Raw genomic sequence first — 18,343 nt, 5'->3', positions numbered from 1 at the left:
TATTATCTGACAGGGTATCAGACCACGCTGCAGCAGCACTATTTATGCTGAGGCAATTGCAGGTCTCAGTATATAACCTGAGTGTGTAAATACAGACTTCAGGATCGCCTCCTGCTTTTTATCAGCAGGTTCCTTCAAGGTGGCCGTATCCTAAGACGGCAGTGCCACCTTTTGACAAACGTGTGAGCGCCTTATCCACCCTAAGGGATATCTCCCAACGTGACCTATCCTCTGGCAGGAAAGGGTACGCCATCAGTAACTTTTTAGAAATTACCAGTTTCTTATCGGGGGAAACCACGCTTCTTTACACACTTCATTCATTCATCTGATGGGGGAACAAAACACTGGCTGCTTTTTCTCCCCAAAAATAAAACCCCTTTTATGTGGTACTTGGGTTCATGAAAAAAAGGGGGAAGTATGCTCTGCGCTTGAAACAATATATCCAAAATAAATGTGCAATCGGACACAGAAGATTGACTCAGTACAACTTCAATGTAATAAAAAGCACTTTATATAATATCTGTTGAAGCAGAATATACAACATTTAGTAAAAATAAAGAATAAAGAATTAGTAACAATTGTACATTTTCTCGCATGAACTATCTAAATGAAAATTAGATTTATCATGCAGCATGCATTAGAACTGTTAAAATAACTATTTCAAGTGGTGATAATGAAGAATCAGAACACTGGCGTCCCAGTGTATTAGTTTAAATTTGTAATTCCCGCAGAGATATTTTACAGTCTCACAGTCTCAGAAATTATTATAGATCTTTAGAGGAAAGGTGCAATCTGTGATTTATGCTCCCGTGCTGGTTCCTGCGTTGGTGTGCAGACAGGGTCCTTTTATATAGATGAAATACACGTGGAGTAAGGGTATGTCATTTATTTCCTGTTATAATAACAGCTGATGATTGCCGTCTTTCCCCAGAGTAGTATTTGTTAATTTGAATATAAATGGCAGTGTTCAAATGCGATAGATATGGCCGCCGTGAATATAACTTCTGGAGACAGGTGTTAGGCCCCACAGCGGGGGTCACACGGAACTCACCCGACCAGTGTTTGTAAAGCCGTGCGGCAGTGATGGATCCAACGTGCGGCAGAAAGCTGCGACTAAAGCTGTCGCGGTTGTGCTGAGCTGCGGACTGTGTCCATACGGCGGGTATCACCAAGTGAGCAGTGTAACAGAGAGTTGACGCCCACTCTCTGTTACACTGCTCACTTGGTGATACCCGCCGTATGGACACAGTCCGCAGCTCAGCACAACCGCGACAGCTTCAGTCGCAGCTTTCTGCCGCACGTTGGATCCATCACTGCCGCACGGCTTTACAAACACTGGTCGGGTGAGTTCCGTGTGACCCCGGCTGTGGGGCCTAACACCTGTCTCCAGAAGTTATATTCACGGCGGCCATATCTATCGCATTTGAACACTGCCATTTATATTCAAATTAACAAATACTACTCTGGGGAAAGACGGCAATCATCAGCTGTTATTATAACAGGAAATAAATGACATACCCTTACTCCACGTGTATTTCATCTATATAAAAGGACCCTGTCTGCACACCAACGCAGGAACCAGCACGGGAGCATAAATCACAGATTGCACCTTTCCTCTAAAGATCTATAATAATTTCTGAGACTGTGAGACTGTAAAATATCTCTGCGGGAATTACAAATTTAAACTAATACACTGGGACGCCAGTGTTCTGATTCTTCATTATCACCACTTGAAATAGTTATTTTAACAGTTCTAATGCATGCTGCATGATAAATCTAATTTTCATTTAGATAGTTCATGCGAGAAAATGTACAATTGTTACTAATTCTTTATTCTTTATTTTTACTAAATGCTGTATATTCTGCTTCAACAGATATTATATAAAGTGCTTTTTATTACATTGAAGTTGTACTGAGTCAATCTTCTGTGTCCGACTGCACATTTATTTTGGATATATTGGCCCTCATTCCGAGTTGTTCGCTCGGTATTTTTCATCGCATCGCAGTGAAAATCCGCTTAGTACGCATGCGCAATGTTCGCACTGCGACTGCGCCAAGTAACTTTACTATGAAGATAGTATTTTTACTCACGGCTTTTTCTTCGCTCCGGCGATCGTAATGTGATTGACAGGAAATGGGTGTTACTGGGCGGAAACACGGCGTTTCAGGGGCGTGTGGCTGAAAACGCTACCGTTTCCGGAAAAAACGCAGGAGTGGCCGGGGAAACGGTGGGAGTGCCTGGGCGAACGCTGGGTGTGTTTGTGACGTCAACCAGGAACGACAAGCACTGAACTGATCGCACAGGCAGAGTAAGTCTGGAGCTACTCTGAAACTGCTAAGTAGTTAGTAATCGCAATATTGCGAATACATCGGTCGCAATTTTAAGAAGCTAAGATTCACTCCCAGTAGGCGGCGGCTTAGCGTGTGTAACTCTGCTAAATTCGCCTTGCGACCGATCAACTCGGAATGAGGGCCATTGTTTCAAGCGCAGAGCATACTTCCCCCTTTTTTTCTAGTCCTTAAATGTTGCAACCTGGCAAGTTGTTCATGCCTAGCTGCTGAAACAATTAATTTATAAAGATTTATATCATTACAGCGCCGGGTCATCACAAACGGTTACCGTTTTGTGATCTTTCTTCTGTACTTGGGTTCATGTCAGAAAATGCGTAACACATTTTTCTTTGCCGAGATCATGTAACGGATGTTCCTAGTGGATTGTGTATATGTCTCAACCTCGTCGACACTGGAGTCAGACTCCGTGTCGACATCTGTGTCTGCCATCTGAGGTAACGGGCGTTTTTTGAGCCCCTGATGGCCTTTGAGACGCCTGGGCAGGCGCGGGCTGAGAAGCCGGCTGTCCCACAGCTGTTACGTCATCCAGCCTTTTATGTAAGGAGTTGACACTGTCGGTTACTACCTTCCACCTATCCATCCACTCTGGTGTCGGCCCCACAAGGACGACATCCCATTTATCGGCCTCTGCTCCGCCTCCGCGTAACCTTCCTCATCCAGCATGTCGACACAGCCGTACCGACACACCGCACACACACAGGGAATGCTCTGACTGAGGACAGGACCCCACAAAGTCCTTTGGGGAGACAGAGAGAGAGTATGCCAGCACACACCAGAGCGCTATATAATGCAGGGATTAACACTATAACTGAGTGATTTTTCCCCCAATAGCTGCTTGTATACATATATTGCGCCTAAATTTAGTGCCCCCCCTCTCTTTTTAACCCTTTGAGCCTGAAAACTACAGGGGAGAGCCTGGGGAGCTGTCTTCCAGCTGCACTGTGAAGAGAAAATGGCGCCAGTGTGCTGAGGGATAAGCCCCGCCCCTTTTTCGGCAGACTTTCTCACGCTTTTTCTGGAATACTGGCAGGGGTAATTTTACATCTATATAGCCTCTAGGACTATATATGATGTAGATTTGCCAGCCAAGGTGTCATATATTGCCCTCAGGGCGCCCCCCCCAGCGCCCTGCACCCATCAGTGACCGGAGTGTGAGGTGTACATGAGGAGCAATGGCGCACAGCTGCAGTGCTGTGCGCTACCTTGGTGAAGACCGAAGTCTTCTGCCGCCGATTTTCCGGACTCTTCATGCTTCTAGCTCTGTAAGGGGGACGGCGGCGCGGCTCCGGGAACGAACACCAAGGTCTGGTCCTGCGGTCGATCCCTCTGGAGCTAATGGTGTCCAGTAGCCTAAGAAGCCCAAACTACCACCTGTTAGGTAGGTTCGCTTCTTCTCCCCTTAGTCCCTCGCTGCAGTGAGTCTGTTGCCAGCAGATCTCACTGTAAAATAAAAAACCTAAATATAGTTTCTTTCTAGGAGCTCAGGAGAGGCCCTAGTGTGCATCCAGCTCAGCCGGGCACAAGAATCTAACTGAGGTCTGGAGGAGGGTCTTAGTGGGAGGAGCCAGTGCACACCAGGTAGTCCTAAAGCTTTCTTTAGTTGTGCCCAGTCTCCTGCGGAGCCGCTAATCCCCATGGTCCTTAAGGAGTCCCAGCATCCACTTAGGACGTCAGAGAAAATAAAAAACCTAACAAATACTTTCTTTTCTAGCAAGCTCAGGAGAGCCCACTAGGAGCACCCAGCTCTGGCCGGGCACAGATTCTAAAGGTGGGTACACACTATTAGATATATCTGCAGATCAATTGATCTGCAGATATATCTATGTACAGATCGGGCAGTGTGCTGTGCATACACACAGCCCGATCCGTCGGGGGACTGACGTCATGAACTGGGCGGGCGCTCGCCCAGTTCACCTGCGAATCACCGCCGGCCGCCGCAGCATGTGTACGGGCAGTCGGACGACCGCCCCGTACACACACAGCGACGGGCCAATATATCGTTAGATATATTGGCTGTCGGCTGTGCTGCGCGGCCGACGCGATACGTCTGTGAACGACGGAGTTCACAGACGTATCGCCCGTACACACTGGCCGACGGTCCCGCGATGTATCGGCCGTTCAAGAGAACGGCCGATACATCGACCAGTGTGTACGGGCCTTAACTGAGGTCTGGAGGAGTGGCATAGAGGGAGGAGCCAGTGCACACCAGATAGTACCTAATCTTTCTTTTAGAGTGCCCAGTCTCCTGTGGAGCCCGTCTATTCCCCATGGTCCTTTACGGAGTTCCCAGCATCCACTAGGACGTCAGAGAAAAAATGGTGTTTGTGCCCACTTTGCCAGTGTATTTCATGCCCAAAACAGCATTGGGCCAGGCAAAATACAAGTGGGTCATATGCAAGGGACCCTACTCTGTTGATTTCAGGTGTCAATGTGTGACCCAAGACACATTAACCCTTGCAAAACCCAATGATCTGAATAAGAAGCTGGAGCTTGAATAAGAAGTGAATAAATAGCTGGCCGAATAAGAAGCTAACTTCAGCTTCGTCCAGTGGGTTATATATATTACACGATGACTCGCTGGCACCAGGCCCTAAAGGCAGAAAACATGAGGAGAAATACGTTGTAGAGGCTGCGGGACAGGAGCAGGAGCAGAGTGGTTACCTCAGAATAGTCAGTCTAATTATCGAGGTGACTAACAGGCCTTTCAGCCAATCAGATGCGCCCCCGCCTACCGCGTCCGGCGCTTTATCTCACTAGGGGGAAGTGTCGGAAGTGGCCAGCGGCCCAGTCAGAACGCACCACGAGCCGCTGCCCCGGTGATATAAAGCGCATGCGCTGTGCCCAGGCCTCCTCCTCACAGCGCCACGTCCCGTACACCGGATCCGTCAGTATGCGTCCACTGTTCGTCCTCCCTGCCCTGCTCGTCGCAGCCTTGGTCCGGGCAGACATTCCCGAGGAGAACGATGTCTTGGTGCTGACGAAGGCCAATTTCGAGAAGGCGCTGGAGAATCCGTACCTTTTAGTGGAGTTCTGTGAGTGGAGCGGGACGGGGAGATTGGGCGGCCGCTGCTCAAGGCTGAGGGTTATTGCAGGGTGCTAGGGTAGGAGAGGGTGTACGTACCCCTTCCCCATTATAATAAGGTAGCAGAACCCCATTCCTGGTGTACCTGGGTGGGACACTGTGTACGTGCTGAGGATGAAGGACAGAGCTGTCAACCAATCGGTGACTTCCTACAGATGTGTTCGCCAATCAGGAAGCGGAGGGCGGTGCCTGAAGTTTGGTTGACGTGTACTTGGTAGTGGAGACATGTCAGTGAGTGTATGTACTATAGCCGGCACCTAGGCCCACATTTATGAAGCCTTGGAGAGTGATAAATAGCACGGTGATAAAGTACCAACCACTCAGCACCTAACTTCCATGTTACAGGCTGTGTTTGAAAAATGATAGTTAAGAGCTGATTGGCTGGTACTTTATCACTGTGCTATTTATCTCTCTCCATAGCTTAATAAATCTGGGTCTTTGTACGGTCATTACAGCATGTAGCAATAAGGGCACAGATAGCATGACCAATAAGAAGGGCTCTGGAATGGCCATCAGGTGGCCTCGGGTGAGGGTCCTCTGTTATGTGTGCATGGTTCTTGCAATGTTGGGTGCATCAATCTGATCTATTGCACTGTACATGACATCCTGAGGCTGTAGATAACCCAGATTATCTTTATGATTTATTGCTGATGGTGTGTGGCTTTTTTTTTGTCTACTGCACAACTGTGCATTTGTAACTTGCTGAAGTCCTGAGCTTTATTTTGGAATCTTGTGCAGTTGTATTACTTGTTGATGTAGCAGGCTGTCTTATTGAAGCAGAACAGTGTTCTTTTAATTTTCAGATGGAATATAGTTTAAGATCTCATTTGCCATGCATCGATCTCCAAAACGATTGCTTTAAGACCTATGGTTGTCTTAAAATGTAGTAGTTTCAATGTCCACTGAACTGTGTAGCCTGTGACACGTGTTGACTTGATTGATGCGAGTTTACAAAGTCTGTCTTTTAAGGCTGCCAGTGTAGTGGTCTTACTGCAAGAACTCTGCCCTGGGTTATTCAGAAGTAGTGGAATGTGATATCATACTTAAGTTAGCCTTTAATCCTTTAGTTCTATAAATTAGATACAGCGTGGATGGGTAAGAGCACGAATTCAGTTATTGCCATAGTGTAATTTTATTGCTCAACTTGAGAAATTATATGTAAATCACTGTAAAAGCTGACACTGTTGGAAGTCACTCAAATGTAAATTTTTAATGTTAATATTTGGTATTTGTGCTTCAGTTTCTCTTGTAATGAGGCATGAACTCTGTATTTGACAGTAATCGGGCTATGAGAGTACCTGATTTGGCAGAAGGTAGTGTGTAAGTGGATGGAAGCAACAGCTAGCAAGTCGCATGTCCTCTTTCCACAAGATGGTGTCCCATGTAGATTTCCTGCAGCCTGGTTCCACATTAAATGGCATTACGCAAGGCGGGTGGCTAAATCTTAATCCTTAAAACTGGTATGGTCACATTTACATGGAGCAGTGCTGTCCAGGTATCTTGTTAGCTGATACCCTTTTCACATCGCACAAATAACCCGGTATCGACACTGCATATTGCCGCGTCGAAACGGGTCAGTGTGCGATGTGAAAGCACCTTTGCCGAATTAGCGGGTCGCCTGACCCGGTAATTCAACCCAGTTAAAAAAAGGGTTATTACCGGGTTGAATACCGGGTCAGGTGCAGTGTGAATGGGAGCCGTTCCGATGTGACACTGCTCCCATTCACAGCATAGGGAGAGGCGGAGCAGGAGACAAGCTCATCTCCCAGCGCCGCCTCCACCCCCGCCTCTGCTGCTGCTGCGCCCCCCGCTGCTCTGGCAACAGACCCGGTATATTGCTGGGTCGGAAAGCCAGCAGAGGAGAGCAAATGCCGGATCCCACCCGGTAAGGACACGTTTCTCTTACCGCGTAGGATCCGGCATTTGCGATCTGAAAGCAGCATGAGTGACGTTGAGGAAGTCTCAAAGTGGTAGTGTCAGGTTAAAGGTCTTAAGATAGCTGGTAAAATGGTATGCTCAAAGCTGTGTAAAGAAAAGGTTGACGTGTGCATGTTGCGTATTTGTTTTGTGGAACATTATATAGGCAGTTTGGTTCACTTTGGAACTTCTGGCGTTGTTTTGACCAGGGGTGCACAACCTTAGTCGGAGGGCTGCTAGCTCAACATGGTACTCACTGGAATAGATTGCAACAAGTTTACTTAAATGTAAAACAAGCACCTCTTACTAGTGGAAGTGATGAAAGTCTCTACAGTTATGCCAGATTTTGCGGCATTAAGTCCCTATGCGCACAGAAGTGCGCATACTGAGCAAGGGCAGAGCATGGCGCAGAGGATAGTGTCTTTGCAGAAAGAATTGCTAGGATTAGCAGTCTGTAATAGTGAAAATCAAACTCTAGAGCACTCCACTGACAGGTGTAAGATTAGACTGTTTGATCCTGTACAATACAGTACAATGCTGGAGTTGATCAGTATGTGACTGGGAGCCCCAGGCATTGGCATAAGGGCATTTCCTCCAACAGTGCTTGTAAGAGCATCTGCTTCAGCTAAATCGTATCTCTGGTCTGGGCCTTGGTGATGCTTCAGAGGCACTCTGCTCATTGAACTAAGACACACCCTACTGTGGACTGTGCTGCCATTAAGCGCATTCTGATGGAACATTGCTCAACTGATGTGACTGTTCTGCCAACCTTCTGTGTAACTCTGCAGGCAGGAGCTACAGCCAGTAACTGACATGAAAGGGCTACCAGGAATAGAGAGGTGATATAGTTCTTGGCCGCTTCACAAGTTGTGAGCTGACCTAAGGTACCACGTGGTTTATCCCAGGCAACCTGTGCAAGATCCCTTCTAATGAAAGGGCTGCTGCCTCACTGTATATCCACCACCATCTGCCTGCAAGCTGATATCTTTGTACAGTGATAACTGTTGTGCAGTTCTGTTGGTCCTTGAGTGTTGAATTTGTCAGAGCCCCTTGTAGGCAACACTAGTGGTGGTGTGCACTCATGGTTTTACACAAACCATAGTAGTCTTGATACAAGGTAAATTTTTAACGGGTCAGTCTCCTATAAATATTTAATTACTATGTTCCTGACTTATACTGAAAATTAGTTGCAGCACCTTTAAATAAGCTGTTTATTACCGGAATCGAAACGGTTACTTTCCCTCTGCTGGAACTAAAGCTTCTGATAAATGTTAATATGCCTATCTGCAACTTTGCTTGGACCTGCTTACCATTGCTTCTCCAGATGCTGGTATTAAACATGCCATTTCAATTTTATTATGATTCTTAAAGACTCCATACACTTTCTAGTACTTTAGATAGATGACTGCAACACTATTTGTGATGTGGTGATTTGAAGCATGCTACATCCCTTAGGAATACACAAACTTGTTGTGCTCAGCTGTCTTGGCTTTTTTTAGGACTAGGTATTAACATAAAGCCACTTCAGTGATGTCTGCTTTGTGTAATGCTTTTAATGACTGCTTAATGTGGGCTTGTCTAACTCGACATTGCTTTATCAGTCTTTGCCATGGCTGCTGCCAACTTAAGGTCAACCATTCACAGGATCATCTGTGCATGATTATTAGTGGCTCTTTTCAGATTAAATACATGAACTTGCAGATTGTAGAATATTGATGGCTGGTTTGAAACACTAATACCCCTTTCAGACTGACAATTATTTTCCAGGTTATTGCACATGAATGCGCATCAAACCGGGAATTTGCTCGGTGTGAAAGGGTCCTGAGAGTATCCTGGGTCGAGCGTCCCAGCACTTCATCCCAGGTCTCGACCTGGGATGCAGTGCAGTATGAATGGGCCCTACCTGGTATTCGGTGCATGGGACTGTTAAAAGGCCTCTCATTGGAGCTTTCTTGGGCTTAGAAAAGATGTTATCATCCAGAGCCCAGGAAAGCGGCAGAGGAGGCGGGCAGTATGGCAACCTGGACAGATCAAGAGATCAGAGTGCTGCTTAGCATAAGAGAGGAGGAAATTAAGATGGGTAACAGGCACAGTGAATGATGCTATTGTTTCTAAGAACATTGCAAAGCTGCTTGAAGCAAGAGGAATTATCCATACGCTACAGCAAGTTGTTAATAAAATGAAGACTCTGAAAAAGCAGTTCTTGAAGGTGCAATGAGAGCCAGAAAAATGTCCATTTCTAATGACATGCATATGTATTTGCTAGGATTTCCTGGGATCAGTGTAAATGGGGCTGTCCCAGGTCAATCCCAGGTATAAGTGCAGTGTGAAACGGGTCATTCCCAGGTGGTGTCCAGGAACACGCTCCCGGGTGTGACCCGGCTCTATCAGTTTGAAAGAGGTGTAACTGGTAATGTCTTTATTTACAGATGCTCCCTGGTGTGGGCATTGCAAGGCCCTTGTTCCAGAATATGAAAAAGCTGCAAAGAAGCTAAAGGAAGAAGGGTCAAACATCCGGTTGGCCAAGGTAGATGCGACGGAAGAGTCTGAGCTGGCACAAGAATTTGGTGTTCGAGGATACCCAACTATAAAATTTTTTAAGAATGGAGACAAATCTTCCCCTAAAGAATACTCAGGTGACTGTTTCACTAATAGTGTAACTATTTTGTTATTGGATGTCCTGTAAATGTGTTCTATGCAAGCTTGGTCCCAAAATAGTTGGTTTTATACCAACTTCAGTGGTTTAAGAGCTTTATTAGACTGTAATTTCATTCTTTTTCTATTGTATGATTAACACCTGTCTTCCATGTAGCTGGCAGGGAGGCAGATGATATTGTCAACTGGCTGAAAAAACGCACTGGTCCAGCTGCTACCACCTTGACTGATGAAGTGGCAGTGGCAGGTGTTGTAGACGCAAGTGAAGTTGCTGTTATTGGCTTCTTTAAGGTAAGGATTTTTTTATTTTTATTTTTTTATATTCATCATAGAGTAGCTGAATAAAATGGCCAGTCTTCTCTATTCATCAGAATAGAGTATGGCTAGCCACTTGTGTAAAGGAGACTTGGTGGATTCATGGAAACTACTACTAGGCAAGCTTAATTGGTAGCTGCCAATTAATGGGTTGTAATTGACATTGGGTTAGAAATGATTGTCTACTGGCTCAGTCGAATGCTTTGCAGAGGATAAAGTGGCACCTTCACTAGCCTGGCCTTAACACGATCTGGTTGTGTGTTTTTTTTTTTTTTTTTGTCCTTAAAATGACTGCACGTGGATAAGAGCAAACTGCATCAGTTGTAAACATGCGTGTTGTATAAAGTGGGCCTGCGTCTCTGGAACGTGCATGGAACTGTTAGTTGGGGTATCCTTTCTGAATGATACTTATCAACAGTTTGCTGTTAATCATTACATTAAAACTTCTGAGTGCCCACAACTATGCCTCCAAAAACAAGGTTATACTGCAGCTATTGTCACTGCAGCTGGGTACACTGAACAAATGGCTGATATGAGCCCATCAGCAGGTGTGCTCCCCATATGTCTGAACAGCATTAAGACTTGTTGCTTTGGCTATGCACCACATGGCCATTATATCCAAAAATATATCTGCACATGTGGTTGCGTACAGGTGGTCTGCTGACTGCCTGTACACTTGCTGCATTGAACACTGGGGACTGACCCGTCACCGGGTGGGCACATTTAAATGCCTGCCCAGTTGTGCAGGGCCTGACTTCACATGTGGATGATTGGTAATTGTGTGTGCTTAACAATCATTAGGTCGGTGACTACCCAACTTAAGTGTGGGGGATTCCATGGGAAACATTCTCTATTCTGCATGTTGTACTTCCCTGTGGGTCTACTTCAGGGTTGAACTGCTGATCAGTAGCTAATTCATCTGTGCTTATGGTTATTTTGCAGTATGATCCTGTTGGCTTATTGGAAAACGCAGCCTAGGGTCATCTGCAGCAACACTGGAAACCTGAGGGTTACTCAGGTTTCCCATGTAAACACGAAGCTAGGGCTAAGAAATCTGTGTCATAAGACAGACCCTGTTCTTGGCATGCCTACGCCTTGGGGCAGAAACTCCCCCATTCTGTAAAACTATTGCCACCAGCAAAAGGGTGCAGCATGTCTATCATGCTGCTGTTAACTAGACACTGCAACAGTTATCGCATACTGATCAGCAATCCATTGTACATAGCCATTGGGTTTGCATACACCTAAGCTTAACTGTCCTATTGTCAAGCTACTCTGTGTATTTAAAATAAGTGTGGGTTGGGGTATATAATCATTATCTTTATTTTAATGCAGGATACAGAGTCTGATGTGGCAAAAGCCTTCCTGCAGGCAGCAGAGGCGGTGGATGACATTCCTTTTGGGATCACTTCCAGCGAGTCTGCATTCTCCCAATACAAGGTTGAAAAGGATGGCATTGTTCTCTTCAAGAAAGTAAGTGTTGTATTAAATCGGTTTAGATAGAGCTGTTAACTCTGCCTATTGCTGGAAAGGTAGTGGGTTTATTTACAACTGTGCTGGTTTCTGTTGGCATTGCAACTGCTCAGCTCATATGACTTAACAATCTTCAGCAGCTGAAACATAAGTACAGGCAGTGACTTGCCCATTTGTGGCCTACAATGTGCTCTGGACTGTTGGCTTCTAGGAAGGTATCACCATGTGAGCTTTCAAGTTGACTTGGTGCAAATGCCAACTTTGTCAGCATATTCATTGCTTGTGGTTGCTTACTTTGGATGAAGACTTGTGTTGTCAATGCCATCTCGACTAGGGTGATCTGTGTTCATCCATTACACAAATACCAGGCCTGCATAACTGGTGGTGATATTAGTGTAAACTGGTTACTAAGCAAAGTTGAGTAACTAGGTGGTTTTTGGTTTAAGTCCCCTGCAAGCTTAACCACCTGCATAATATTATAAAAATTCTTCCTGTAGTACTTTTGAAGAAAATATTTTAGTATGTTTCCCACAAGTGATGCACTGAAAATGATTAAGTATTTAAAAAAAATAAAAAAAAATTTCTTTTCAGTTTGATGAAGGCAGAAACAACTATGAAGGGGAAGCAACCAAGGAAGATGTATTGAACTTCATAAAATCCAACCAGCTGCCTTTAGTTATTGAGTTTACTGAACAGGTAAAAGGTCTCACACTGTTCTTTGCTCTTATTTGGTGTCTTATGCTATCTAATACAACCACCTTTTCTAGACAGCACCAAAGATCTTCGGAGGGGAAATTAAGACGCACATTCTGTTGTTCCTGCCAAAAAGTGCGTCTGATTATGAAGACAAGCTAGATAACTTTAAGAAGGCTGCCACAAGTTTCAAGGGAAAGGTAAGAGTTGGGAAAATCATAAAAGGAACACTGGTAAGCAAATAAGTTCTCTGAAGAGGCAATGTGTCTTGCGGTTAGCTACTAGTGTATTAGAATGCTAATGCATGGAAAGAATTGCTAAGCCTAGAACTGAATTCCAGCTTCTTCATTCAGGCTGCAAAAGGTTTGCCTCACTCCTAAAGAATAGGTGTACTTGTGCTGTGCTCTCATGTCAATTAGACAATCTACAAGTAACATATTGGAATATGTAGTGAATACTGCAGTTTGATGCAAGATTTTAGACTTTTTAGAATGGTAGTCATTGGTCCCAAATCATGTGGCAACTATATCACAATTGCTATTGATTTCCTCCTAGATTTTATTCATATTCATCGATAGTGATCACACTGACAACCAGCGTATTCTGGAGTTTTTTGGCTTGAAAAAGGAAGAGTGCCCAGCTGTTAGGTTGATCACCTTGGAGGAGGAGATGACCAAATACAAACCAGAGTCTGATGACCTATCGGCTGATCAGATAACAGAATTCTGTAACAAATTCCTGGAAGGCAATGTCAAGGTAAAATGACATGCCAGTTATTAATCAAATGGAATGTTGTGGTTAGGTTTGGAAAGTTGAAATGGATACTTTGACAATTTGCATAATTGACTATTCAGATGTCTGATATGCATGACTTTCCTTACAGCCCCATTTAATGAGCCAGGAAGTGCCTGATGACTGGGACAAGAACCCTGTGAAAGTGCTGGTAGGGAAGAACTTTGATGAAGTAGCCTTTGATGAGACCAAGAATGTGTTCGTGGAGTTCTGTGAGTACATTCTGTCAAATGCCTTTGAACCTAAATGTAGCAGGATTCTTAATGTTTCTCTTCCCCGCTCTAGATGCTCCATGGTGTGGTCACTGTAAGCAGCTAGCACCTATTTGGGACCAACTGGGGGAGAAGTTCAAGGACAATGAGGACATAGTCATTGCTAAGACAGATTCCACAGCCAATGAAATTGAAGCCGTAAAGATTCATAGCTTCCCCACTCTGAAATACTTCCCAGCTGGAGCAGGGAGAAATGTAAGTTGTGAACAGAGACCCACTTGATTGTCTTAGCATTTGATTCCTTTATATGGTCTAGCTAATTTAATGTGTTCCAGGTGGTTGATTATAATGGAGAGAGGACACTAGAAGCACTTTCAAAGTTTGTGGAAAGTGGAGGGCAGGATGGAGCAGCTGATGAGGTGAAGTCATAGCGCCTATATTCTGTTTGGTTCTGTCCTGCAGATTAAACTTTGCACACTTGACCCATCTATTTCCTTATCCCTGTAGGATCTGGAGGACTTGGAAGAGACAGAGGAGCCAGAATTGGAGGATGAAGATGACCAACACAAAAAAGATGAATTATAAGGATATAAAGCTAAAAAAAAAAGCCACTCCCTAAGAGTGGAGGGTTATAAATATTCGAGGAATGTCCTTTTGTCGGAGCTCTGAAAAATCCAGGGAAACTCACTTCATCTGAATCTGGTTTTGGGGGGTGAAGGGAGATTACTTTTATGGTCAGACTTTTGTTTGTTTTTGTTTTTTATTTTTACACTTGATAATTTTGCGCAGATGTAAAGTTTAGCACTTGTTGCTGCTTGTGTTGTGTGGGCTTTTTTTTTTTTTTTTTTTAAATTGTGAACATCTTACTGTAGATGGAATGAATGCATGACCGGTGATCTAAAGGGTGCCCCTACCTCCCTGTCTCAGCAGCTCTTAAGATTCTGTGGGACTCCTAAGAAAGCGGTCTACAGTAATCTCACACTAAGCACAGTTTTTCTTTTTTCCATGTTGCCCTTCAATACTCTGGGTGTCTGTGGAAGCATTCAGTATTTGATGCCGTGGGAGGTCCTCCCTGGTAACACTAATCATAAGGCTCCCAGTGGACCACATCCCCGCAAGTGGTACATCTTTGTATAATGCAGTTAATCCTGTCCTGCAGGACTCTAGCCTCTGAGATTGCAACATAATGACACTTTTGGTTTGTTTTTTGTTTGTCACAATGTGGAAAGTTTTTTTTGTAAAATTGACTCTGGAAGCATTCCATCATATTTAAGTTGGGATGTGTATTGGCCAAATAAAACTAATTTTAATAAATGGTTGGTCTTTTTATCTTATGCTTAACTTAAGATTTCCTTGCCGGTTGGTGAATTCTTCTTGACAAGAATTAGTATTCAGAATGCATTACAGAAGAACACCAGAAGAGGTGTACACATTTACTGTAATGCTGAAAAGGGTTGGATGCATATGTATAGCCAACAAGTCTCTTTGATTTTGTAACTACCTGAACACCTGTTAACCTTGGACATAAATTTCTCTAACGTCCTAGTGGATGCTGGGGACTCCGTAAGGACCATGGGGAATAGACGGGCTCTGCAGGAGACATGGTCACTTTAAGAGAATTTGGATTCTGGTGTGCTCTGGCTCCTCCCTCTATGTCCCTCCTCCAGACCTCGGTTTGAATCTGTGCCCGGACTAGCTGGGTGCTGTTCAGTGAGCTCTCCTGAGCTTGCTGTAAGAAAGTATTTTGTTAGGTTTTTTATTTTCAGGGAGCTCTGCTGGCAACAGACTCCCTGCATTGTGGGACTGAGGGGAGAGAAGCAGCCCTACTCTGCAGATAGGTCCTGCTTCTTAGGCTACTGGACACCATTGGCTCCAGAGGGATCGTACACGGGATCTCACCCTTGTCGTCCGATCGCAGAGCCGGAAGACAGAAGCCGGGTGAGCATAAGAAGCAAGAAGACTTTGAAATCGGCGGCAGAAGACTCCAGTCTTCACATGAGGTAACGCACAGCACTGCAGCTGTGCGCCATTGCTCCCACACACCTCACATACTCCGGTCACTGTAAGGGCGCAGGGGGGGGGGCGCCCTGGGCAGCACATGTACTTTTGCCAAAAGAGGTCCACATATATACAGTTGGGCACTGTTTATATGTATGAGCCCCCGCCAAGAAAATGTATATTTAAGCGGGACAAAAGCCCGCCGTCGAGGGGGCGGGGCTTCCTCAGCACTCGCCAGCGCCATGTTTTTCTCCACACCACCACTGAGAGGAAGCTCCCCAGCCTCTCCCCTGCAGATACACAGTAGAAGAGGGTAAAAAGAGAGGGGGGGCACATAATTAGGCGCAAAAATCAATATAAACAGCAGCTACTGGGTTAACATTAAGTTACTGTGTTATTCCTAGGTTAATAGCGCTGGGGTGTGTGCTGGCATACTCTCGGGCCTTGTGGGGGAATTGTCTTCAGATGAGCATTCCCTGAGTGTGTGGTATCGACATGTCTGAGGTAAAAGGCTCCCCTAAGGAGAAGATGGAGCAAATGTGTGTGAGGGGTGTCTGTCGACAATGCCGACACCTGTTTGGATATGTGTAAGTGCTAAGGTGAAATTATTGCACAAAAGATTAGAGAGCAGACAGGGAATCTACCCATGTCTGTCCCTATGTCGCAGAGACCTTCAGAGTCTCTCAATGATCACTATCCAAAATAGTAGACACTGATATCGACACGGAGTCTGACTCCAGTGTCGACTACGATAATGCAAAGTTACAGCCAAAATGGCAGGAAAGTATTCAATATATGATTATTGTAATAAATGAGTCCGTGATATGCAAATCATCATCTGTCCCTGACACAAGGGTACACATGTTTAAGGGGAAGAAAGCTGAGGTAAATTTCCCTCCTCTCATGATGAAAGAGCGGGAATCTCCAGACAAGAGACTGCAGTTTCCCACAAAGAATTCTCAGGGAGTATCCTTTCCCTACTAGGGCCAGGATACCATGGGAATCTTCCCCTAGGGTGTCACGTTTGCCCAAAAGGTAGCCCTGACTTAACAGCTATCCTGCAGATAGCGTGCACAGTCTGGTACACTACTCAGACCGGCGATTGTGTTGGCATGGGTTTATAGCGCTGTAGCAGCATGGTCAGGTAGGTACCTTTATCAGCCGAGATTGAGCCCCTAGTGTGTGTGTCCCAAAGACATTAGTCTACTGGATTCTAGAGTCAACCCTATGTTGATTTCTGCTTGACGTGTCCTGTAGAATATGCAATGGACAGGTGATGCCGACTTAAAAGGCATATGGAAGGCTGAGGATTGTGTGGAGAAGGGATCTCGGACCTGGTCTCCACAGCTATAGCTAGTAATTCTGATCTTTTGCCTTATATTCCTGCACAGCCTAGGAAAGCACGACATTATCAAATGCAGCCTTTCGATCACAAAGAAACAAAGTCCGAGGTGTGTCCTTTCTTGGCAGGGGCAGAGGAAAGAAGCTGCACAACACAGCTAGTTCCCAGGAACAGAAGTCCTCCCCAGACTCTACAAAATCCACCGCATGTCGCTGGGGCTCCACAGGCGGAGCTATGCCCGGTGGGGGAATGTCTTCGTAATTTCAGCCACAAGTGGGTTCACTCCCTGTTGGATCCCTGGGCAATTGATATTGTGTCTCAGGGATACAAGCTGGACTTTGAGGAGATGCCCCTCACCGATGGCCCTGCCGGCTTCCCCCCCCATGAGAGGGAAATAGTGTTAACTGCAATTCACAAATTGTATCTTCAACAGGTGGTGGTCAAGGTTCCCCTCCTTCAACCAGGAGAGGGTTATTATTTGACCATGTTGTAGTCCCGAAACCGGACTGTTCGGTTAGACCCATATTGAATTTAAAATCCTTGAACATATACCTGAAAAGGTTCAAGATGGAATCGCTAAGAGTGGTCATCGAAAGCCTGAAAGGGGGAGATTTTATGGTGTCTCTGGACATAAAGGATGCATACCTTCATGTCCCCATTTATCCACCTCATCCGGCGTACCTCAGATTTGCGGTACAGGATTGTCATTACCAATTTCAGACGCCGTTTGGTCTCCCCATGGCCCCGAGAATCTTCACCAAGGTAATGGCGGAAATGATGGTGCTCCTGCGGAAGCAAGGTGTCACAATTATCCAGTACTTGGACGATCTCCTCATAAAAGCGAGATTAAGAGAGCAGTTGCTGAACAGCGTAACGGCAACATGGCTGGATTCTAAATATTCCAAAGTCTCAGTTGGTTCCTACGGCTCATCTGCCTTTCCTAGGCCTGATTCTAGACACAGACCAGAAAAGGGTTTATCTCCTGATAGAGAGCTCATGACACTGGTCAGGAACCTATTCAAACCAAAACAGGTGTCAGTGCATCACTGCACTCGAGTCCTGGGAAGGATGGTGGCATCATAGGCCATTCCCTTCGGCAGGTTCCATGCGAGGACCTTTTCAATGCCACTTACTGGACAAGTGGTCTGGATCACATCTTCAGATGCATCGGTTAATCACACTATCCCCCAGGGCCAGGGTGTCTCTTCTGTGGTGGCTGCACTCGAGGGCCGCAGATTCGGCATTCAGGACTGGGTCCTGGTGACCACGGATGCAAGCCTCCGAGGGTGGGGAGCAGTCGCACAGGGAAGGAATTTCCAAGGTCTGGTCAAGTCAGGAGACTTGCCTTCACATCACCATCCTGGAATTAAGGGCCGTATACAATGCCCTACGTCAAGCGGAGACCCTGCTTCGCGACAAACCGGTTCTGATTCAGTCAGAAGCCACCAGAATTCTTCGCTGGGCGGAGAATCACGTAAGCGCACGGTCAGCAGGGTTCATCCCGGGAGTGGA

The 18,343-nt window shown here is 45.6% G+C and overlaps 1 protein-coding gene across 1 annotated transcript; it reads left to right on the top strand.

Moving 5' to 3' along the window:
• The first annotated feature begins 5,156 nt into the window (after window positions 1–5,156).
• P4HB (prolyl 4-hydroxylase subunit beta) lies at window positions 5,157–14,805 on the top strand. The gene is made up of 11 exons (XM_063961205.1): window positions 5,157–5,384; window positions 9,781–9,987; window positions 10,164–10,297; window positions 11,657–11,794; window positions 12,386–12,490; window positions 12,562–12,687; window positions 13,043–13,243; window positions 13,371–13,491; window positions 13,565–13,746; window positions 13,827–13,910; window positions 13,999–14,805. The coding sequence occupies exons 1-11, from the start codon at window positions 5,183–5,185 to the stop codon at window positions 14,074–14,076; spliced, it is 1,578 nt and encodes a 525-aa protein (XP_063817275.1). The 5' UTR covers window positions 5,157–5,182; the 3' UTR covers window positions 14,077–14,805.
• Window positions 14,806–18,343: the final 3,538 nt, after the last annotated feature.

This window comes from Pseudophryne corroboree, chromosome 3, assembly GCF_028390025.1.
Source record: "Pseudophryne corroboree isolate aPseCor3 chromosome 3, aPseCor3.hap2, whole genome shotgun sequence".
Taxonomy (NCBI): domain Eukaryota; kingdom Metazoa; phylum Chordata; class Amphibia; order Anura; family Myobatrachidae; genus Pseudophryne; species Pseudophryne corroboree.
The sequence above is the reverse complement of the archived record's forward strand: the minus strand, read 5'-3'. Positions and strand labels throughout refer to the sequence as shown.